At 41.2% G+C, this 23,727-nt stretch overlaps 1 protein-coding gene across 4 annotated transcripts in view; it reads right to left on the reverse strand.

Annotated features, from left to right (window-relative positions):
- Rbm6 (RNA binding motif protein 6) overlaps positions 1-18,068 on the reverse strand; it is a 127,376-nt gene extending 109,308 nt beyond the window's left edge. For 2 of the 4 annotated variants that reach the window (XM_028887011.1, XM_028887010.1), the window contains exons 1-2: positions 17,901-18,068; positions 3,758-3,868 (exon numbers count right to left, since the gene is read on the reverse strand). Coding sequence is in view for 3 of the 4 variants with exons in the window: in XM_028887010.1 (XP_028742843.1) it covers positions 3,758-3,801 (44 nt within the window). In the remaining variant the exon portion in view is untranslated. Of the gene's footprint in view, positions 1-3,757; positions 3,869-5,122; positions 5,230-17,448; positions 17,535-17,900 lie in introns of those variants that run through there. The other 2 variants (XM_028887008.2, XM_028887009.2) reach the window with 2 other exon arrangements.
- Positions 18,069-23,727: the final 5,659 nt, after the last annotated feature.

A 23,727-nucleotide genomic window follows, 5' to 3' on the forward strand; every position in this document is an offset into this window, starting at 1 on the left:
ATAGCAAGTTCCAGGCCAGCCAGGGATATATAGTGAGACCCTATCTCAAAACAAAGAACAGCAGTGGTTACAGAAATTATTTTCAACTAAAGTAAAACAATTTTATGAAGTATTTCAAAGGGAAAATAGAAGTTATTTTCCTAAAGATAACTTGCTTTATTTTGTGAGTCTCCCCAAAAAGGAGTATTATCTCCCTCTGGTCAAAAATCTTAAAAATTAGGGGTTAATGAGTTGGCCCCAAGATCTCTGAGGCCAGCCTGGTCTACATATCAAGTTCTAGGACAGTCGGGACTACATAAAAAGGGCCTGTCTTGAAAACACAAAAACAAAAACCCAAGTACTCAAAACACAAAAACAAAAACCCAAGTACTCACGAGCCAAAGTCAGGAGCTCTGTGAGTTAGAGGCCAGCTTCGTCTGCATAGTGGGTTCCAGGCCCACCATGGCTACAAGTGAGACTGAACACACACATGCCACTCACAACAGTCATAGACATACATACACACACACACATACACACACACACACACACACACACACACACACACACACTTCTAAAAACACCACATAAGAGCTAGGTGTGGTAGATACCTGTAACCCCCACATTGTAGAGGCTAAGGCAAAAGGATCATGAGTTTAAGGCCAAGTTGGCCTACATAGAAAGATCCTGTCTCAAAACAAAAACAAGCCAGGGGGTGGTGCCCATGCCTTTAATCCCAACACTTGGGATGTAGAGAGAGGCAAATATCTGGGCTAGAGACCAGCCTGGACTACAGAGTAAGTTCCAGGACAGCCAGGACTACACAGAGCACAGAGAAACCCTGTCTCAAAAAACAAAAAACAGCCAGGCAGTGGTGGCACACGCCTTTAATTCCAGCACTTGGGAAGCAGAGCCAGGCAGATGTCTGAGTTCGAGGCCAACCTGGTCTACAGAACGAAATCCAGGACAGACACCAAAACTACACAGACAACCCTGTCTGGGGGGGAGGGGAGAAGAAAGGAAAGGAAGGAAGGAAGGAAGGAAGGAAAGTTCTTAAAACACGGGGAGGGGGAAAATATGCAACATAGCCAAATCTATCTAATTTGTTGTTGTTAATTTATTTTTATTTCATGTGCATTGGTGTTTTTACTTGTGTGTATGTCTGTATGAGGGTGTTGGATCTCCTGGAACTTGAGTTACAGACAGTTGTGAGCTGCCATGTAGGTGCTGGGTATTGAACCTGGATCCTCTGAAAGAGCAGTCAGTGCTCTTACCTACTAAGCTATCTCCTCAGCCCTAAAGTTTTTAAATGATTACCTAAACCACCTTAATTCTATAAGAAATAGTTCGACATACAAAATAAATATCCATATAGACTAAGAAGGCAAACAATAATCTAAATATTTTTAAATGTTACATATAAGCACTGATTCTGACTGGAGCTTGGCAAACCTTTTATTTTCGGGGTGTTTTTTTTTTTTTTTTTTGTTTTGTTTTGTTTTGTTTTGTTTGTTTTTTCAAGACAGGGTTTCTCTGTAGCTTTGGAGCCTGTCCTGGACTAGCTCTGTAGACCAGGCTGGCCTCAAACTCAAGAGATCCACCTGCCTCTGCCTCCCGAGTACTGGGATTACAGGCGTGCGCCACCACCGCCCAGCTTATTTTTGGCTTTTTGAAACAGGATCTCTCTACATAGCCTTGGATGTCCTGGGACTCATTATGTAGACCAGGATGGCCACAAACTCACAAGCATTCATCTGTTTAAGTCTCCCGAAAACTGGGATTAAAGGTGTGTGCCTCCATGCACGAACAAACTACATAAAAAGCTAAGTAGTAAATATATTGGGGCTTTGTAGAGTATACGGTAGCTATCACAACTATTCAACTCTATAACTGTAGTATGAAAGCAACCGCACACAATTTGTAAATAAATGACCATGGCTATGCTTTGATAAAAGTTACTTCCAGTGCTAGTAGAATGATGGCTTAGTGGTTGCAAACACCCACGTGGCAGTTCACATGCATAACTCCAGTTCCAGGGGACCTGATGCTCTTTTATGACCTCTGTGGGCACCAGGCACTCATGTGATACACATACATGTGTGAGCAAACACTAGTACACATAAAATAAATTATATATATATATGTATATGTATGTATGTTTATTTATTTTTATTTTGTGTGCATTTGTGTTTTGCCTGCATATATGTCTGTGTCAAGGTGTGAGATCCTCTGGAACTGGAGTTACAGTTTTGGGCTGCCATGTGGTTGCTGGGACTTGAAGCCAGATCCTCTGAAAGACTAGTCAGTGCTCTTAACCACTGAGCCATCTCTCCAGTCCCTAATTTTTTATATATATATATATTTAAAAGTTTATTCTCAATACTTTGAGAGGCTGAGATTTATAAAATTGCTAGTCTAAGGTCAATATGGATCATTCAAAGAGACACACACAGTCCTAGCGTCCCATAAACACTAGTAACACCAGCTCTGAGGGTTCTGTCACCCACTTCTGGTTTCCACACACATTCACACATGCACATAAACATACAATATTTTTTAAAGTATTCCCTATAAATTGAAAGCACAATCCAAGTGTTACCACCTTTTCCACTCTTTGTACCCAATAACCCCTAAAACTGGCATTCATGTAGCTTAGAAAAGTATATCAAGACACAGCTCTAGAGTCTAGATATAAATTAGTGAAATTAATACAGCTCTCAAGATTTTATTTTTATGTATGTAAATGCATGTATATATGTGAGTATATATCATTTGTGTGCAGTTCCCTGAGGAGTTCAGAACAGGGAGAGGGATCCCTGAGAGCTGGAGTTCCAGGAGTTTTTAAGCTCCCTGATATGAGGGGGGAAAAACTTGGATCTTCTGGAAAAGCAGCAAATGTTCTTTAACTGCTGAGCCATCCTTCCAGCTCCTTAATGGAGCTTTTCTAAACACTTAAGTACAAACACATTTTGCTAGATTTCTAAGTATGCATTGCTTTGCTAAAAGAGATAAAAGACTTAACCAATATGAAGAAGGCAAGAGTGATGGTGCATAACAGCAATCCCAACTATTTGACAAGTGAGACCGGAAGACCACAAGTTCAAGCACAGTCCAGTATACACTGCAAAAACCTTATCTCAAAAGTAAGTAAATAATCTCACACCTGGAATGCTAAAGAAGGATTGCCATGACTTCAGTGCCATTCTGAGCTATGTAGTAAGTTCAGGCCAGTATGAGCTAGAGTATCCATTGTCTCAAAAACCCAAAACAGATAAATGAATGATTTTGGCATATTTTTTAATATTTGAAAAATGTTATTGGCTGGGCATGCTGCCTCACACCTTTAATCCCAGCATTCCAGAGGCAGAAACAAGAGGATCTCTGTCAGTCTGAGGCCAGCCTTCGTCTACACAATGAGTTCCAGGACAGCCAGGACTACATATACACAGAAAGATGAGAAACTCTGTCTCAAAAAGAAAAAGAAAAAAAAAAAAGGTTACCAAGGGGCTAAGGCCATAGCTCAGAGCCAAAGCATCTGCCAAACATACAGGATGCCCTGGGTTCTAAGCCCCAATTTCATATAGAGCGATAAAGAGAAACAGATACATGCTGGGTATATACTCTTAATCACTTCAGCAATGACTAGAAACTTTTAAAATATTTTCTACTTCTAAAAAAACTTGGCTATATTCTCCACAAAGAAAATATTTGCCTTTATGGTAGGCCAAGTTACATTATAAATACTTGAAAATTTAAATATTGAAAATTTAAGACTTACCGAAAAGGTCCTGTTCTGTTAGCAGATCGAGAATCCCCCCACATCTCTTTCTATATCAAGAAAGCTTCAATAAGTAGACCTTTTTCCTACCAAACTCTAGTAGAGTAGTACCTGTATAAAATAAATCACAACAAGTAAGAACTTTATACATGAAGTATAAAATATACAACTTAATCTTTGCTTGCTAAGTTTATCAGGGACCACATCATCAAGGATATTCAGAGATCACTTTAAAACATTTATACAGGGCTAGTGAGAAGGCTCAATGAATTACAGCACTTTCCCCCAAGCCTGACAACCTAAGTTCAATCCCCTGGATCTACATGGTAGAACCAATTCCCAAAAGTTATCCCCTAATTTCTTCAAACATACACACGCACACACTAAATGTAAATAGATATAGATAACAGAAAATTTATAATCAATTTATAACTAAAAAAATTGTTGGGTATGATGGTGCATGCCTTTTATCCTAGCACTCAGGAGGCAGAAACACAAGCGCACACACAATTAAAAAAAAAATCTTTAAAAGTTTTTCAGGTAAGTGTAGTGGCACATGTCTTTAATTGCAGCACTCTGGAGGCAGAGGCACTTGGATCTCTGTGAATTCAAGGCTAGTAAGGAATACAGTGAGAGCTTGTCAAAAAAAAGTTCAGAGCTGTGAGATGGCTCAGAGTAAGTAAAGGCACTTGCCTTCAAGCCTGACTACCTTTCCCCAGGACCTAGAAAGTAAAAGAAAGAATTAATTCCCACAAATTGTCCTCTGACTTCCACAAGCATGTTGTGGCATGTATACACACAAGAACACACAGAGAACAAATAAGCCTTTTTTTGTTTTGTTTTTCAACAAATTAACTTTTTAAAAAAGGAAAAAAAAATTTCAATTAAAAATGTGTTCTGAGCCAGGTGGTGCAAGCCTTTAACCCCAGCACTCAGGAGGCAGAGGCAGGCAGATCTTTGAATTCCAAGACAGCCTGGTCTACAGTTCCAGGACAACCAGGGCTGTTACACAGAGAAGCCCTGTTGGAGGGGTAGGGGATGGGGGTGTAGAAAATATGTGTTCTGACTTCCAGAGATGTCCTCTGACCTTCACATAAGTAATGTGCGATGCACACACTCATACACTAATACATTAAACAGCATTTTTTTTTTTTAATTAAAGGTCTCACACAAAAAAAGTATGTTCTGGAGCATTAATAAACTTTTTGGTGTACAAAGAATGTTTCACATTCAATAATTCTTTCCTGAGTAATTTTCCCAGCACTTATTTGTCCATTATCAGAAAGAGCATCTTAGTATTATATTCAGTCAATGTGGCTAATCCTACACTATTGAGCAGTTAATCAGAATACTTATTATCCTCACCAGCGATTGCTTTGAAGACAGGCATGTAACCTAAATCAAGCTGAGAAATTATCTCCAGGACTTTTCTTGTAGCTACTGAAAGATCTTCATGGATTTACAAGCGTTTCCTAAATATGACACAACAAATAAAAGAAAAAAATAATAAAGTACACCATCACAATTAATACTTTCGTGCATCAAAGGACACTTGATATGTAGAGACTAAAAAAAAACAAAAACAAAAGCAAACAAACAAAAAAAAAAAAAAAACAATTCACACCAGGTGTGATGGCCCACACCTTTAATCCCAGCACTCAGGAGGCAGAGGCAGGCAGATCTCTGAGTTGAGGCCAGCCTGGTCTACACAGTGAGTTCCCGGACAGCCAGGGCTCTGTTACACAGAGAAACTCTGTCCTGAAAAAAAACAAAACCAAACAAACAAATCCCACCAATTCATAAGTCATCAAAATGGATGGCATGAAGTTTTCAAGGTCTTATTCCTCCAAGGAAACATCTAAAAAAAAAAAAAAAAAAAGCAGTAACCATAAAAAAAAAAAAAAAAAAAAAAAAAAAACTAAAGGGCAGGTGGCAAGATGGCTCAAGGGGTAAACGTACTTTCGCCATAAGCCTAACACCTGAGTTCCATCCCTGGACACTACAGTGGAAGGAGAAAACTATCTCCCAAAGTTGCCTTCTAACCTCCGCTCACACATGTGGGATACATACACCCACAGTCATATACAACACATACAATAATAATAAATTCAATTAAAAATTGGGCGGATGGGGGCTGGAGAGATGGCTCAGTGGTTAAGAGCACTGACTGCTCTTCAGGAGGACCCAGGTTCAATTCCCAGCACCCACATGGCAGCTCACAACTGTCTTTAACTCCAGTACCAAGGGATCCAACACCCATGGCAAAACAGCAATGCACATAACTAACTAATTAAAAAAAAATTGAAGTCATTTCCCTTTGGCATATTTAAAAAAAAAAAAAGAAAAAAAAGAAAAAAAAAATTGGGCGGATGAGATAGATGGCTTAGTGGATTGGGGCACTTGCCTCCAAGTCTGACTATCTGGGCCTCAAATGGGCTGAAAAGAAAGGACCCAAAAGTTGTCCTATAGCTTCCACTTGTATACCATAGCATATGTATACATGAATGCCTATGCCCCCACGCCACTAAATAATTAAAATGTAAAGAGGCAAAAGAAAAAAGTATCTTCAAAGCAGTAGGAATACTGTATGGTATTTTTTTTTTTTTTTTTGGTTTTTCGAGACAGGGTTTCTCTGTGTAGCTTTGCGCCTTTCCTGGAGCTCACTTGGTAGCCCAGCTGGCCTCGAACTCACAGAATCGCCTGCTCTGCCTCCAAGTCTGGATTAAAGGCGTGCGCCACCAACGCCCGGCTCCTGTATGGTATTTTTATCTTCCCTTGCCCTCTTTCTCTTCAACACAGAAGTAATTTTGCTCTTTAAGCAGTGCAGCCCCATTCCGAGCTCCTTTCCAAGAAAAGAGCATATGTATTTGCAAGTTATTTTATGTATTTGTTCTACCTTGTCAGGTGGAAGGGGAAGGGTGTCTGAAGGACTGATACAAAGTGCTTGTTTCTATTTCACCCAACTCACAATTCAAACAGGAGCCCGTGCCTTTAATCTCAGTACTCAGGCAGGCAGATCTCTGAGTTCTAGGCCAGCTATGGACTATATAGTTAGTTCCAGACCAGCTAGAGCAGCATGGTAAGACCCCATCTCAAAATAACAACAACAGCAATAGCAATAGCAATAATGCTAATTGTTGTGGTTATTATTATTTGTAGTGGGATAATCTATTTGTACACTGTGAAAAGCTAATAGGTAGAAAACCAAGAACAGCTGGAGTAAAGTACTTGGAAATTAGGCCATTCAAAAGCAGTATGTAAACCAGGCGGTGGTGGCACATGCCTCTAATCCTAGCACTTGGGAGACAGAAGTAAGTGGACTTCTGTGAGTTTAAAGCCAGCCCAGTCTACAAAGAGAGTTCCAGGACAGTCAGGGCTACACAGAGGGACCCTGTCTTGAAAACTCAAAAACAATATGCAGCAGACACTGGAAAGATGGCTTAGTCAAATATAACTCAAGCTAGGTTCAGACTGACTCAGCCATAGATGACCTTGAATGCCTGATCTTCCTGCCTCCACATTCCTAGTGCTAAGATTACAAGCAAGTCACTCACTATACTAGGCTTTCTCTTTGGTTTTATTGTTGTTGGTGTATTTGGTTTTTTATTGATCATGGTCTCACACCATAACTTAGGCTGGCCTTGAACTTACTAGGTAGCCTAGGCCAGCCTAGAAACCAAGGGAATCCTGTCTCAGCCTTTGAATCACTTGAATTAAAGCATGAGTCACCACACCTAGTTTTTTTGGTCTTGTGAAAACAAGATCTCACATAGCCCAACAGGACCTCAAACATCCTATGTAGTAGATGGCCTTAGCTCCTAATTCTCTAGCCTCCACGTTCCCAGAGCAGTTTACAAGCAGGTACCACATCACATACAGGTAGATGACTTGGATAAAAAAAACTGAGGAAAAGCTTCCAGAAAAGAAATCTATACAAGACACTTCAGTCAAAAATGCATAAAACCGGGCTGGAGAGATGGCTCAGCAGTTAAGAACACTTGCTGCTCTTCCAAAGGTCCTGAGTTCAATTCCCAGCAACCACATGGTGGCTCACAACCATCTGTAATGAGATCTGGTGCCCTCTTCTGGTGTGCAGGAATACATGCAGACAAAACACTGTATACATAATAAATAAATAAATAAATAAATAAATAAATAAATAAATCTTAAAAAAAATGCACAAAACCAAACATGAATGTGGTAAGTGAATCCACGAGTCTGTTAAAGGGTGTCAATGAATTTATTAAGACATAAAATGGGGAGAAATACTCTTACAGATACAGAACAAAGTAAACAGCCATTGTGGTCCTCTGTCCTGCAATAGAACCAGCCGTAGGTTTCCGACCATTTCAAGAAAGAGCACTTGTGTGCCCCCTCCTCAGTTTTAAGCAGTCATATACCCAGAAAAAAACCATGTCTCTATGGGGCCAGATACCCCAAGGTCATTGGCGGATCAAATTCCTACAACCTTTCCCCTTTTTGTCTAAATAAAAAGCTTCTAAACCTAATACAAAGCTAATAAGAACAATTACCAAGTATTATCTAGAAGAAAGAAAAGGTAATAACATAAACAAAAATGGAACTACAACCAACAAGAACAACATCAAGCAAGAAACATATACTAAATGTCCACGCCAAAGGTAATTGGCGAGTTACAGAGATTACAATAGCTGTCCTATCCTGAAGAATCTAAATCTTGTACCTGATATGCTCTTAGCTAAACTATGAGAGGATTGTAACTATAACTATCTAGTCTTCAACTATCTAGGAAAATATTATTATCTGAGTAAGTAGGAAGTGCAAACAAGGCCAAGAATGGTAATGTAATCTCAGGAGGCAAGAGGCACGTGGATCTCTTGAAGACAGCCTGGTCTACACAGTGAGATCTACAACAGCCAAAGCTACATAAATAGAGACCCTGTCTCAAAACAAAAGAAACCCAGCACTCAGGAAGGAAAGGTAGGTGGATCTCTGTAATTTGAGGTTAGCCTGGTATACACAACAAGTTCCAAGCCAGCCAGGAATATAAAGTAGGACCCTGTCTCAAAAGAAATAAAATAAAAAGAAAGTAGTTTGTTGAAATTACTTACATTTCCGTAACAGTTAATATGTAGCTGTCCTTGTCTATTATTTATAAAGTAAGAACTTCTCTACCAAGTTTGAATGTCAAGATGATTCATTTGGTGGTAAAGGTGTTTGCCACACAAACCTGATGATTCCCATGGGTTCTATTCCTGGAACCCACAAAAAGTTTGAAGAGGAAAACAGATTCCACAAAGTTGTCCCCGACCTCTATACACTTCCTCTCCCTGCTACACATACACTAAATAAATAAATAAGTGCAAAAAGATAATCAAAATAAGCATATTAATAAAGAGAAACTGTACAGAGAAGTGAAAAACAAATTCTGGAGCAGAAAAGTACACTACTTATATAACAAAAAAAGCTCAACATAAACTTCAACAATAGAGTTGATTGAGCAAGCAAAAGAAAGGATGATAAAACTCGAAGACAGGACAGTATAAAATTATCAACTCACAGAAGCAGAAAGGAACAGAATGAATTCAAATGAATGAATGAAGGATAACGACAAATGAAGGAGCATCAAGTAGACCAACACATGAACCACAGGATTTCAGAATATACTAAGGAGTCACTAAGTTACCTACTATATCAACTAGTTCTAAAAATAAACAGTACTAAACCACTATACCCTTAAGATACAAATACTAGTCTATCTTACACACCACACCCCACATCCATCACATTCTACATGTTGTAAAGAATAGAAGGGCCGGGGCTGGAGAGATGGCTCAGAGGTTAAGAGCACTGACTGCTCTCCCAGAGGTCCTGAGTTCAATTCCCAGCAACCACATGGTGGCTTACAACCATCTGTAATGAGATCTGGTGCCCTCTTCTGGCATGCAGACAGAACATTGTATACATAATAAATAAACCAAAAAAAAAAAAAAAAAAGAAAGAAAGAAAAAGAATAGAAGGGCTCTGTAGCAACAACACATGCCTATGCGAAATAACTGTAGTGGAGATCCTGGAGCTAGCAGTATAAATATCCAAATGAGAGCTGTGAAAGTTCAAGTAAAAAAGGAAGTAAGTTTCACACTGGAAATGGCTCAGCTAGTTCGGAGAGGGCAAGCCTCTACATTAAGATACAAACTACATTTGTGGTCATGTCCTTCTTTCAGTTCCTTGGTTTTAGTTTAGTAACCAGTCTGGTTTCTGGGTTAACCAGTACATGATGGCTCATACCTGTAATCCCAACACCCATGAGAAAGAGAGGCAAGGGGGCTACCATAAATTAGAGCCAGCTAGGGCTACACAGTAAGATTCTGTGTCAAAAAGAAACAGCAACAAGAAGTCCCAGGTTCGGTGGCTATAATCCTAGTACTTGAGTTAGAAACAAGAAGACGAAGATTCCAAGACCAGGGTGAATACTTGGCTCAGCAGTTAAGAGGCCTTATTGCTCTTGCAGAGAACCTGAGTTAAGTTACCCACATAGTGCCCCATAACCATCTGCAACTCCAGTTCTAAAGGTTTCTAATGCTCCAGTTCTAATGCTTTCTTCTGACCTTCTCACTGGGTACACACAGGGTATACATATACATTCAAGCAAAATATTCACACACATAATTTTTTTTAAATGAGTTCATGCTAGGTGGTGGTGACACACACCTTTAATCTCAGCACTCAGGAGGCAGAGGCAGATGAACCTCTGAGTTGGAAGTCAACCTGGTCTATAGAGACTTCCAGGACATCCAGAACTGCATAGGGAAACCCTGTCTTGAAAAACAAAACAAACAAAAAACCAAAAAAAAACAAGTTCATGGTCATTCTTGGCTACATAGGGTTTGAGGCCCGACTAGGTTACCTAAGACCTCGCCTAAAATAAATAAAATTTAATTCCAGCACCTAGGAGCTAAGTACACATGCCCATGGAAGTCAGAGGCATTGGATCCCTCTGGAGTTGGAGTTAACAAGTTTTGGTGCTGGGAAATGAACTCAGATCCTCTGCAAAACAGTAGACATTTTCTTAATACTGAACTGTCTGTCTCTCCAGCCCCTAATGTTTGTCGTCATCGTCATCTGGTCGTGCCCCCCCTCTTTCCCAGCTGAGGACCGAACCCAGGGCCTTCTCTACAACTGAGCTAAATCCCCAACCCCTAATATTTGTTTCTTTAGTAGAGTCTTCCATATGTAGCCCAAGCTGGCCTTAAACTTCTGATCCTCCCACTTCACCCTCCTGAATGCTGGATTACAAATGTTCACTATCACATCTGGTTTTATTATGAATTGGGGTTCAAACCCAAGACTTTCTACATATTAGGCAAGCACCAAACCAACATCCTTAGCCTCTCTTGGTTTTTTTGTTTGTTTGTTTTTTGGGTTTTTTGTTGTTGATGTTGTTTTCCGAGACAGGGTTTCTCTGTGTAGCTTTGTGCCTTTCCTGGAACTCACTCTGTAGTCCAGACTGGCCTCGAACTCAGAGATCCACCTGCCTCTGCCTCCTGAGTGCTGGGGTTAAAGGCATGCGCCACCAACGCCCGGTGGTTTTTTTGTTTGTTTGTTTGTTTTTTTAATTGTGGTAAAATATGCATGATAACCTATGATTTTAATTATTTTTAAGTATACAGTTCAATCCAGTAGCATTAAATACATTTATAAAGTTGTACAACCATCAGGACCATCCATTTCCTTACCTCTTTTAATCTTGTAAAACTATGGATTAAACAGCAATTTCCCATTATTCTCTTACCCTTCTCCTGGCAACCACTATTCTATTTTCCGTATGATTTATGGTTCTGTTTTTGTTTTTAAGACAGGGTTTCGCCGGGCGGTGGTGGCGCACGCCTTTAATCCCAGCACTCGGGAGGCAGAGCCAGGCGGATCTCTGAGTTCGAGGCCAGCCTGGGCTACCAAGTGAGCTCCAGGAAAGGCGCAAAGCTATGCAGAGAAACCCTGTCTCAAAAAACCAAAAAAAAAAAAAAAAAAAAAAAAAAAAAAAGACAGGGTTTCTCTGTGTAGCCCTAGCTGTCCAGGAACTCACCTGGAACTAGACCAAGATGGCCTCGAACTCAGAGATTCATCTGCTTCTGCCTAGAAGGCATGCACCACCACTTTTGACTACTGAGTTCCTCAGCAACTGAAATCATACAGTACTTTTCTTATGACTGACTTCACTTACCATAGCATCTTCAAAATATAGTCATTCTGTAACATAACAAAGTGACCATCCTTTAAAAAAATATTGGGGAAGGGAAAGGCTGGAGAGAGTGGTTAAGAGCACTGGCTGGTTGTAAACTGCCTGATATGAGTACTGGGAGTCAAACTTGGATCCTCTGGAAGATCGATGAGGGCTTTTAAGCACTGTGCCCTCTCTCCAGCTCCCACTTTAAAACCATCTTACCTTGGGACTAGAGATCAGTGGTTAAGAGCACTTGTTTCTCTTGCAGAGAATCTGTGTCTGGTTCCTCACACTCACATGGCAGTTCACAACTGTCTACAACTCCAGTTCTTGGGGGGGTTCTGACACTCTCCTTTAATCTCTACAAGTACTAGGCACGTATGATACATACACATATTGGAAGGCAAACACTCATACACACAAAATAAAAATAAAAAATTTTTAAGATACATAGAAAAATCTTATCTTTGATCTGAAGAGATGGTTCAGTGGTTAAGAGCACTTGCTGCTCTTCGAGAGGGCCTGGGTTCAATTCTCAAAACACATTTCTTTAAATCCAGTCCCAGGGATCCAACACCCTCTTCTGGCCTCCTAGGGCACCAGGTACACACATGGTACACAGATATACAAGCCAGCCAAATACCCATATACATAAATTTAAATAATAAACAAAAACTGTAAAAATATTATCTTCATATGTATTGCACACGAATGTGTACGTTGTACATACATTCATTTAAGAACAGGTGTATGTGTGCCTTGGCAAGCTTGTGGACATCAGAAGACAACCTCACTGTCCATCTCCTTTGAAACAAGTCTCTTTATTGGTTGCTGCTGCATACATGAGGCTAGCTGGCCCACAAGCTTAGAAAGGCTGGGATTACAAGATTCTTATCTTCCTTTTTAAGGCTACATAATATTCTAAAGTATAAACATATAAAGACAGTATTTGCTTATCCATCCATCTATCAATTAGCTCTTGGGTTGCTTTATTTTAGCTATTATGAATATTGCTATATGAGCATGGACACAAATACCTGTGTATTGAGATTATGCTTCCAATCCCTTTGGGTACACCTATAAGCATCTATATAATGTAAACCAGCCCCTCTTTAAGCTTACAGCAATCCTTGCTGGGCGGTGGTGGCGCACGCCTTTAACCCCAGCACTCGGGAGGCAGAGGCAGGAGGATCTCTGTGAGTTCGAGGCCAGCCTGGTCTACAAATCGAGTTCCAGGAAAGGCACAAAGCTACACAGAGAAACCCTGTCTCGAAAACAAACAAACAAACAAAAAAAAAAAAAAAAGCTTACAGAAATCCTCTTACCGCTGCCTCCCAAGTGCTGGGATTATAGTTGTGTATCACCACGCCATAGGAGGTGTATATCACCTAGAATCCCAGCACTTGGGAGCTAAGAAGTTAGGAGTTATGCCTACATAGTGACTTCAAGGATCAGGCTACTACATGAGACCATATTTCAAAAATAAAAAATAATATATATTATTATATATGGTCTCTATAATCAGGGCTACAATAGTAAGTTAGTTTCAGGACAGTATGAGCTACAGAGTGATAATCTTGTTTCAAACACCAATATTATTATTTATTTAAAATTATTAAATTAAAAATATCTAATTATTACTTTTTTTTTTTAAGAAAAAGGTTAAGGTTAAAATAGAGCTAGAGTGGGGGTTTTAGTTTAGTAGTGGGATGCTTGCCTAGCATAGAATCCGTAAAACCTGAGGTATGGTTTGACAGAACACTGCAAAAACAATTGAAAAAACTAGGTATCAAAGGTATTTGTACATCGATGTTCACAGCATTATTTATTACAGCCAAGTGTTAAAACAGATGATTGGGGGTTGGTTGGGTGTGGTGGCACACGCCTTTAATCCCAACACTTGGGAGGCACAGGCAGACAGATCATGTGAATTCATGGCCAGTCTGGTCTACAAAGCAAGTTCCAGGACAGATAGGGCTGTTACACAATGAAACCCTGTCTTGAAAAACCAAAAAAAAAAAAAAAAAAAAATGATAAAAAGCAGAGGCAGGAGGATCTCTGAGTTCAAGGACAACCTGGAATGTCCATTCCAGGGCGGCTAGGGCTAGCTACAGAGAAACCCTGTCTCAAAAACAACAACTAAATTAGATGATTGGATTTTTTTTTTTTAATGTATTCTAAGGGCTAGAGAAATGGCTCATTGGTTAAGAGTACTACTCTTGCAGAGGACCAGCATCCACATCAGGTGACTCACAACTGCCTGTAATTCCAGCTCCATGGGGTTCCATGCCTGTAGCCTCCAGAAGCAGCTACACTCACTTGCACATACCCACATGCATACTTACATACATAAGTTAAAAAATAATAAAATTAATCTGTTTTTAGGTCCTCTATACAAAGGATGGAATATTATTTAATCAGACAAGGAATAAAATTCTGATACCTATTATTATCCTATCAATCAACTTTAAAACCATTATACAAAGCCAAACAGGCCAAACACAAAAAAAGATCACATTGTATCATTTCTTTTACACTTGAAACACAAATTCATAAAGAAAGTAGAGTAAAAGTTATCAAGGGCTACATGGAAAGTTACTTGTTTAATGGTTACACAGTTTCTGATAGATAAGGTGAAAAGTTTTAGCAACAGCCATTGTTGGTTGCAATACTTTGTGGCTGTAACTAAAGTCACCTAAACTGTATATTTTAAAATAGATTAAAAGGTAAATTTTTGTTAGAATGTATATAAAAGTATATATTTAGTATAATTTTAAGACATAAAAGTACAATGTAGCATGAGGTGACATACCCTATAACTTCAGTACTCTGTAAGGAGAGGAGGTTTCTGTAATAGGAACTCCAGGACAGCCTGGGCTACATGAAACTGTATCTCAAGAAAAGGGAAGTTGCCAGGCTTGGTGGCACAGACTTTAAATCCCAGCACTCGGACACAGAAGAAGGTGAGTCTTTTGTGAGTTCTAAGCCAGCCAGGGAACCATAGCGAGCCTCTGTCTCAAAGAGGGTGGTGGGGAGGAGGCTGCTAGGGAAAAAGCTCAGTTGGTAAACTGCTTGCTGAGCAAACATAAAAAGTTAAGTTCAGCCGGGCGGTGGTGGCGCACGCCTTTAACCCCAGCACTCGGGAGGCAGAGGCAGGCAGATCTCTGTGAGTTCGAGGCCAGCCTGGTCTACAAATCGAGTTCCAGGAAAGTCGCAAAGCTACATAGAGAAACCCTGTCTCGAAAAACAAAAAAACAAAAAAAAAAAAAGTTAAGTTCAATACCCAGCACCAACAATAAAAAGGTGGGAGTGATAGTTCACGCTTGTAATTTCAGCACTGGAGTAGTGGAGACAGGAGAATCTTGAGAATCCAATGGCTGCAGCCTAGCCCAATTAGCAAGCCATAGGTCCCAGGAAGAGACCTTGTCTCAAAAAAGAAGGTGGGGGCTGGTGAAATGGCTCAATAGGTAACTTGCTGCCAGGCTTAACAACCTGAGTTTGATTCTCACAACCCCCATAGTAGGATCAAAGAAGCAACAAGTTGTCCAATCTCAGAGACTGAGGCAGAACTAAAGTTTGCACTAGCCTGGGCTACATGAGTAAAATTATTATCTCAAAGGAAAAGAAAAAAGCAATAGTAATGGCTAATATTTAGTGAACACTTTCTGCATACCAGATATTGTCCTAAGGGCATTACATGTATTACATAACAGATCTGGGGCTGCGAACATAGCTCAAAGGGAGAGCACTTGCCTAAAATTCACAAAGCTGTGAGTTCAATTTCTAGTATCAGAAGCTGAGCACGGTGACACATAATGGGCATGGTGACAATAAATAATCTATCTCACCAAAACAACAACAACCCTACATGAGATGGCTGTATTCATTAACCTTATTCCAAAAGAAGAACTGAAGCTTGGGAAAGTTAGACAATTTGTCCAACATCAATGAAGGGTACAGGGATTCAATGTCTGATTTCTGAAACTCTACCAGTTTTCACACCATGACAGAATTGTTATAAAAGGCACTCAGACCAGGCTTGTAGACACACACCTTTAATTCTACCACTCTAGATACAGACGCAGGAAAATCTCTGTAAGTTCATGACTAGCCTGGTCTACACAGCCAGTTCCAGGCCAGTCAGGGCTGCATAGCCAGACCCTATCTCAAATACATAAATGAATAAATAAAAATTTTTCAATAGTTTGATTAGCTATGTAACCCTGATTCTGAGTCAAGTCATTAACATCCGTTTTTACATCTAAGCATGGTGACAGATTTCTGTTTGAAGAATACCTTTAAGGGCTGGCTATATAGTACAGTGGCAGAGCACTTTAGCCTAAAGTACATTTATTTAATAAGCTCCCCATAACTGCAAATGACTGCAGCCAACTGTAGTATCTGGAAAGTACAAATGGACAGATTACGAATTTAAATTCTTCCTTACGTGAAGGGCTACAAAAACCTAGGATTCTAGGGCTGGAGAGATGGCTCAGCCGTTAAAAGCTAGTCTCACAACCAAAAAAATACAAAAAGCTAGGATTCTAAAGGTAAGAAAAATAACTCAAGCCTGGTAACAAACTTCTGTAAGGAGGCTGGGGCTATTTGAAGCTCAGTGGTAGAGAACTTGCCTAGCAAGTGTAAGTAAAGCGCTGGATTCAATGACCAGCAAGGGTGTTATGCCTGCTCAGAACTGAGTCCTACCTATCCCAGAGATTTTATGTATAGATTACATATACTATATACAACCCTATAGATTTTATACATAGATAAGTATTTATTTACAAAAGCGTACTAGTTAAGGAGTTAAAATTCAATTTTTTAAGCAGTCTCAATTCAGTTTAGGATGGCCTCAAACCTGACATCCTCCTTCCTCATCCTCCTAAATGCCAGAATTACAAGTATGCTTGTTCTACCAGGCATGGCTTTAGGTTCACCTTGTTATGTTTCCTCAAGACGGTAATACAGCGCTAGTTACTTTCCACATTGACAACAACTGTTATTCGCCTTGACACCTTTCCCTCTGATCCGCACATGGTTGGCAACTGTGGCATATTTAATCAACAGGAAGTTGGAAACTAACAAAGCTGAGGCACAATCCAGAGTTCAGAAACAGACTTGATCAGAAGGAAGAAAAACAAAAACTACTCAACTCCCTCCCTCATATCCAATTAGTCTGAAAGTCTGAACTTAATAAGCAAACCTAGAATGTGCAAAACAAAACAAACTACCCCCAGTTTATGTGCTCTGCAAATCAAGCCTTTTCTTTTTATTAAGAAATGCAGTCCCACAGTTGAATTCATTAGCTCAACGTCAATTACAAAGTTAAAAGAAAAACACATTATTTACAACGCCAAAAGGAATCTAAAGCACGAATATGTGGAAATACCACTCTCCTCCCACATTCGCCCAACGGGTGCAGAACCCACCAGTCACCCTCGCCCGCCTCCCGGTTCTACGGGCCCGTGGGCCAGGTTCGGAGCTCTCGCACCTTCCTGTCTGGGCGTCTAGGTGGGCGGCCAAGGTTACTTGCAGGGCACAAGAACTCCGTATGTAGCGATGTCTCAGAACTGGATCACAAACACAACGGGAAAGAAAAAGAAAGAAGCCAGCCTGCAGCTCCACAGAACGGAGCGCCGAAGCGGCTCCCACGCGCCGGTCCCTCGCCCCACAGCTGGCCGCTCCGCGGTGGGACCGGTAATTCTACCGCCGCCTCGGGCCCCGCCCCGGGCCCGCGACCGTTCCGGGGCGTTCCGGCCGCGAGCGGAGGCTCCCTCAGCACACCGCTGCTAGGCTGTCTTGGCGAGCGAGGCCGCGGCCGCCCCGTGTCTTCGGAAGTCACGGCTTCTAGGCCGCGCGGGCCCCCGATGACCAGAGCCGCCCGGACAGCTGACCCCGTCCCAGCGGCTCGGGCACGCCCTCTCTCCTGTCCTGGGCCCTTACCAAAGCAGCGCAGCCCCCGCGACCCGCTCCTCCTCCTCAGCGGCCGCCACGGACCCAGCGTCGCGGAGACCGGAACTTCCTCCCGGTGGGCTCCGGCTTCCACAAAGGCGTCGCGCCACCGCCTTCAGCGCGGGGCCCGCCGGGAGATGAAGTACGGCCGCAAATCCCGCGGCCTCCACTCCCGCCGTGCCCCGCGCGCAGGGGCTTTGTCGGCTGGTGGAGCCGCTGCCCAATGGAAAGGCACGCTGCTAGGCTCTGCCCAATGAGAAGGTACGCGCTCTCGCCCGTGGGGCCTGCTGGGAGTTATTGTTTGGCCGCCGTGGCGCGACGGCTTGTTCTCTGGCGCTGTCCTCGTAAATGTGCGCGGTGTACGGGGTTTGACGTGACATCCCTAGGTTTAGTCGCTGATGGGTGCTCGCGGATGGCCCTGTCCCTGCCCCTGTGGAGAGAGGCTTGATTGTCAGTGCGTGTTGCAGAAAACGGGAGAGGATCTTTTCCGACTTAATCTGATAAGGCAAAGGGCTGCTGGCCATTCAGGTACGGGAGACCCTTCCACCTGACACCAGAGGATAAGTTCAAAAGAAGCGCTTGAGTTGAAAAAGCCGTAGGACCCAAAGACTTGTCGTTTTTACCTTCTGATAGACTTCTGATATTCCATGTCAAAAACTCCCGGCAGACATCCCTGCAAAGGGTTCAATAGCTCAACCCATAAAAGAAAATGCAATCGACTTCCATAAGGCCTTGCTAGCTCTGGGTCATAAGTGTAGCCACGCGTGACTCGACACAGAAACTGCACAATGTAATTCTAAGGGAAAACAAGACAAAATAACTTGATTCGCAGCTTCTTCCAGAATCTTCCAACTAACGATCTTACAACAGCTGACTCCAAGTTCAGAAGTAGATTGTCTACATTGTGAGAGGCTTGCTGGTCCCAACCACTTGGTGTCGTGATTGAAGGGATTCTGGCTAGTCGAGCTTGGCCGGCATGGCTCTGGCAGGCCTTGCCCTTCTCCCATCCCGTCTGCCTTGCTCAAAACCATTAGATTACATTCCGAAACCTAGCCATCAAGGTCTATTCCCTTATTTGGCTACTTCCTCCTCCTGAGGCTGATTCCCAAAGTACAGCTATCAAAGTATTAAAGTCCAGCAATCAAAAGCCCTCGTTGGCTCACCTAATTAACGTGCCCAATTAAAACTAAACACCTCATCCTAACATGGGGTTTCCCCTTGTACCTTTATAAACTACCATTTTCCTATGCCATGTCTGTCTCCTCTCTATTCAGAGACAGTCCTTTGTCCTTTGGGACAAATATCCCTTCTCCCTCATCCTCTATCTCCTTCCTGTCTTTGTCTCTTATTTTCTGCCCTCTGTCACTCTTGAGAAAATAAATCTTTGTGCTGAGAACTTAGTCTTGTGGTCCAGAGCCAATACTTTTCCTTTCAATGTCTGTATGGCCCTATCAAATATAACCTGATATTGTAACCTAAATTCAATACTATAAGATCAAAGAAGGAGGGCTGGAAAGACAACTCAAGAATTAAGAGCACTGGCAGCTCTTGCAAAGGTTCAACTCCCAGAATCACATGATGGCTCACAACCCTCTGTTCCTCCAGTTCCAAGGGATCCCGTACCCTCTTCTGGCCTCTGAGGGGACTGTACATGTGTGGTGCATAAACACACACAGACAAAACACCCATACATATAAAATAAAAGCAAACCTTCAATTTAAAAAAAAAAAAAAAAAAAAAAAGACTAGGGAACAAGAGATGGCCCAGAGGTTAAGAGCACTGGCTGCTCTTCCAGAGGTCCTGAGTTCAATTCCCAGCAACCACATGGTGGGTCACAACCATCTACAATGAGATCTGGTGCCCTCTTCTGACCTGCAGGCATACATGCAGGCAGAACACTGTATACATAATAAATAAACCTTTAAAAAAATCAATAAATGCTGATTTATAAAAGCAGGGCTGGGGTTGGGGATTTAGCTCAGTGGTAGAGTGCTTGCCTAGCAAGCACAAGGTTCTGGGTTCGGTCCTCAGCTCTAGAAAAAAAAAAAAAAAGGCAGGGCATGGAGCCAGGCAGTGGTACTGCATGCTTTTAATCTCACCATTTAGAATGCAGAAGCAGATGGCTCTCTGAGTTCTAGGCTAGCCTGCTCTACAGACTGAGTTCCAGGACAGCCAGGGCTACACAGAGAAACCCTGTCTCAAAATAAATAAATTACACACACACAAACATTCTCTCATGCTGGCCATGGTGTTTGAGACCTGCTTGGTCTATAAAGCAGGTTCCAAGACAGCCAAGATTACATAAAGAGACTTTGTCTCAAAAAAAAAAAAAAAAAAAAAAAAAAAAAAAAAAAAAAAAAAAAAGGGGTAGGGTGCTGTAGAAATAGATCAGCAGAAAGATCACTGGCTGTTCTTTCAGAGGACCCAGATTCCATTTCCAGCATCCACATGTCAGATCCAACATCCTCATACAGACATACATGCAGGCAAAACACCAATGCAATGCATATTTTAAAAAAAAAAAAAACAAGGTCTCTCATAACGTAGACTGACTTTTTGTTGTTGTTGTGGTGGTGGTGGTGGTGGTTTTTTGAGACAGGGTTTCTCTGTGTAGCTTTGCACCTTTCCTGGAACTCACTTTGTAGACCAGGCTGGCCTCAAACTCACAGAGATCCACCTGCCTCTGGAGTGCTGGGATTAAAGGCGTGAGCCACCACCGCTCTCAGGCTGACTTCTAATTCACTATGTACCCAAAGCTCCTGATCTTCTACCCCTCCCTCCCAAATTCTGGGATTACTGTCATGCACAACCATGCTCCTTTGAGGGGGATATTGTATATATGTGGATATGGAAGCCAGAGATCAACTTTCAGGTGTCTTCCTCAGTTTCTCTTCACCTTATTTTTTATTACTATTTTATGTGTGTGGGTAATTTGCCTGTATGTATGTCTGTGTCTGGTGCTTGTAGAGGCCAGAAGAGGGTATCAATCCCCTGGAACTGGAGTTATAGACAGTTGTTAGCCATCATGTGGTGGGCTGTGAATAGAATCCACCTCTAAAACAGCCAGTGCTCTTAACCACAGAGCTGTCCCTCAAGACCCTCCACCTTATTTTTTTTGAGACAGGGTCTCTCACTGTACCTAGAGTTCACCAGTTTAGCTAGACTGGCTGGCCAGCAAGCTCCAGAGACCTCTGGTCTCTACTCCAGCACTGGGATTACAGAGAGGTGTGGAGAGTTTGGCAAGTACTTGACCAACTTAGCGATCTCTCCCAGCTTTGTTTGTTTAAAAAACAAGGTGGTTTTAGAGATGGAGAAATGGCTCAGAGGTTAAAAACATTGATTGCTTTAGCAGAGGACACAGGTTGAGTTCTCAGCACCCACATGGTGGCTCACCACCATGCATTTCCAGTTCCAGAAGATCTGATGCTCTCTTCTGACCTCAGTAGGAACCAGGCATGCACATGATGCAGACATACATGCACCATACATTGGCAAAACACCCACACACAGCAACATAAAGTAAATAATAAGTCTTTTTAAAAAGGTCTTGCTGTGTAGCCTGATGTGGCCTGAAACTCAAGACAATCCTGCTACCACAGTCTCTAGAGTGCTAGCATTATAGGCATATTCCACCATATCCTTCCTAACTCAAAGAGGGTTTTTTATTTTGTTTTGTTTGGGGTTTTGTTGTTGTTTTGTTTGTTTCTGAAACAGAGTTTCATTATGTAGCTCTGGCTATCCTGGAACTCACTATGTAGACTAGCTGGCCTTGACCTCTTAGAGATCTGCCTACCCCTGCCTCTAAGTGCTAGAATTAAAGGTGTGGTGAGGACATAAGTTATGTTTTAAGTTTAAATTATTGTGCTCTTAAGAGATATATATGATATGTTGTTTGTGTTCTGATAAATAAAGCTTGCCTGGAGATCAGAGGGCAGAGCTAGCCACTAGTTAACCATATGCCGGGCAGTAGTGGCACATACCTTTAATCCCAGCACTTGGGAGGAGAAAGCAGGAAAATCAGGAGTTCAAGGCCACCCTGGGCTACACGACATAGAACCAATCTAAAAGAGTAACAGCCAGGCAGTGGTGGCTCACAGATGTGTATCATTTGGATCCAGAGCTTGATTGTGTTCTGGTTATTTTACCATCTATACATTCTTCTACAGGAATATTAATGCAGAGGGAAGATATTATCTTGGAATGGATCTTTTTACCACATAAACAGAGTAAAATATTTAAAACTTATGTGGAAAAGGTCTCTGAGTTGATTCTAAAAGGAAAATTGAGACTTCATCAATTAGCAGGAATAGACCCAGCAGAAATGGTAGTACCTTTTACTAATGCTGAAATTGACAAATTGTGGGCAGGAAGTGAACCTTGGAAAAGAGCTTGCAGTAATTTTTTGGAAGAGATTAACAACAAATATCCCAAAAGCAAGAGAATTCAATTTATAAAGAGAAATAACTGGATTCTTTCTCATATTGTATTGGGAACACCAATTTCTGAGTCCCTACATTTTATACTGATGCAAACAAATCAGGAAAGGCAGGTTATAAATCAGGAAAGTCAAGTGAAGTGGCTCAAAGCCCTTATGATTCTGTCCAAAAGTCAGAATTGTATGCTATTCTGATAGTATTAATGGATTTTACAGAATATTTTAACATAGTTACTGACTCTCAGTATGCAGAAAGAGTTGTTTTACACATTGAAACTGCTGAATTTATTCCTGATGAGTCAGAATTAACTTCATTATTTATTCTGTTACAAGAAATAATCAGGAATAGGAATCATTCCTTATGTATGACACACATCTGATCCCATATGGGTCTGCCAGGCCCTCTAGCACAAGGTAATATTGACCAACTATTGATAGGAAATGTGCTGGAGGCCTCAGAGCTTCGTAAAATAAAACACCATGTCAATAGTAAGGGTTTGAAAAAAGGCAACAGGCCAAGAAAATTATAAGGAAATATCCTACTTGTTCTTTATATAACCAAACTCCACTACCTGCAAAGTACCAAAGGGCACTCAAAGGAATGAAATCTGTCAGGTGGATGTGTTTCATTTTGTAGAATTTGGAAAATTAAAATATGTACACCACACCACTGATACCTATTCAGGATTTCAATGGGCAACTGCCTTGAGTTCTGAAAAGGCTGATTCTGTAATCACACATTTGCTATAAGTTATGGCCATCATGGGAATACCTGTACAAATTAAGACTGACAATGCTCCAACATATGTTTCTAGTAAATGAAATAATTTTTTGCTTATTTCAATATAAAGCATATTACAGGTATACCACACAATCCTACAGGGCAAGCAGTTATAGAAAGATCATATCAAACTCTAAAGGATATACTAAATAAACAGAAAAGGGTGATAAAGACCCTCAGAAATAGATTGCATAATGCTTTATTAACTTAGAATTTTCTAAATGCTAATGAGAAAGGAACTACAGCTTTGGAGAGACATTGGATAATAGAAAAAAACTACTAAATTAAATCAGCTTGTATACTTTAAAGATGTGCTTATCTCAGAATGGAAACCAGGATATGTGTTATGTTGGGGAAGAGGTTTTGCTTTTGTTTCCTCAGGAGAAGAAAAGCTACAGAAGAAAAGCTACAGATACCATCAAAATTGATAACGATTCAATTTGAAGAGATGATAGTTCATCAGTAGAGCTGTTCAATCTAAACTAAATTTAAGACTAACAAATGCTTTTCATTTAATCAGATATAATTTGCCAAAAGGGAACCTCCCCAAAATTAGGGTTGGGGAAAGGTTTTTTTTTTTTTTTTTAATGGAGCATGAAGGC

Source organism: Peromyscus leucopus, chromosome 7, assembly GCF_004664715.2.
Source record: "Peromyscus leucopus breed LL Stock chromosome 7, UCI_PerLeu_2.1, whole genome shotgun sequence".
NCBI lineage: Eukaryota > Metazoa > Chordata > Mammalia > Rodentia > Cricetidae > Peromyscus > Peromyscus leucopus.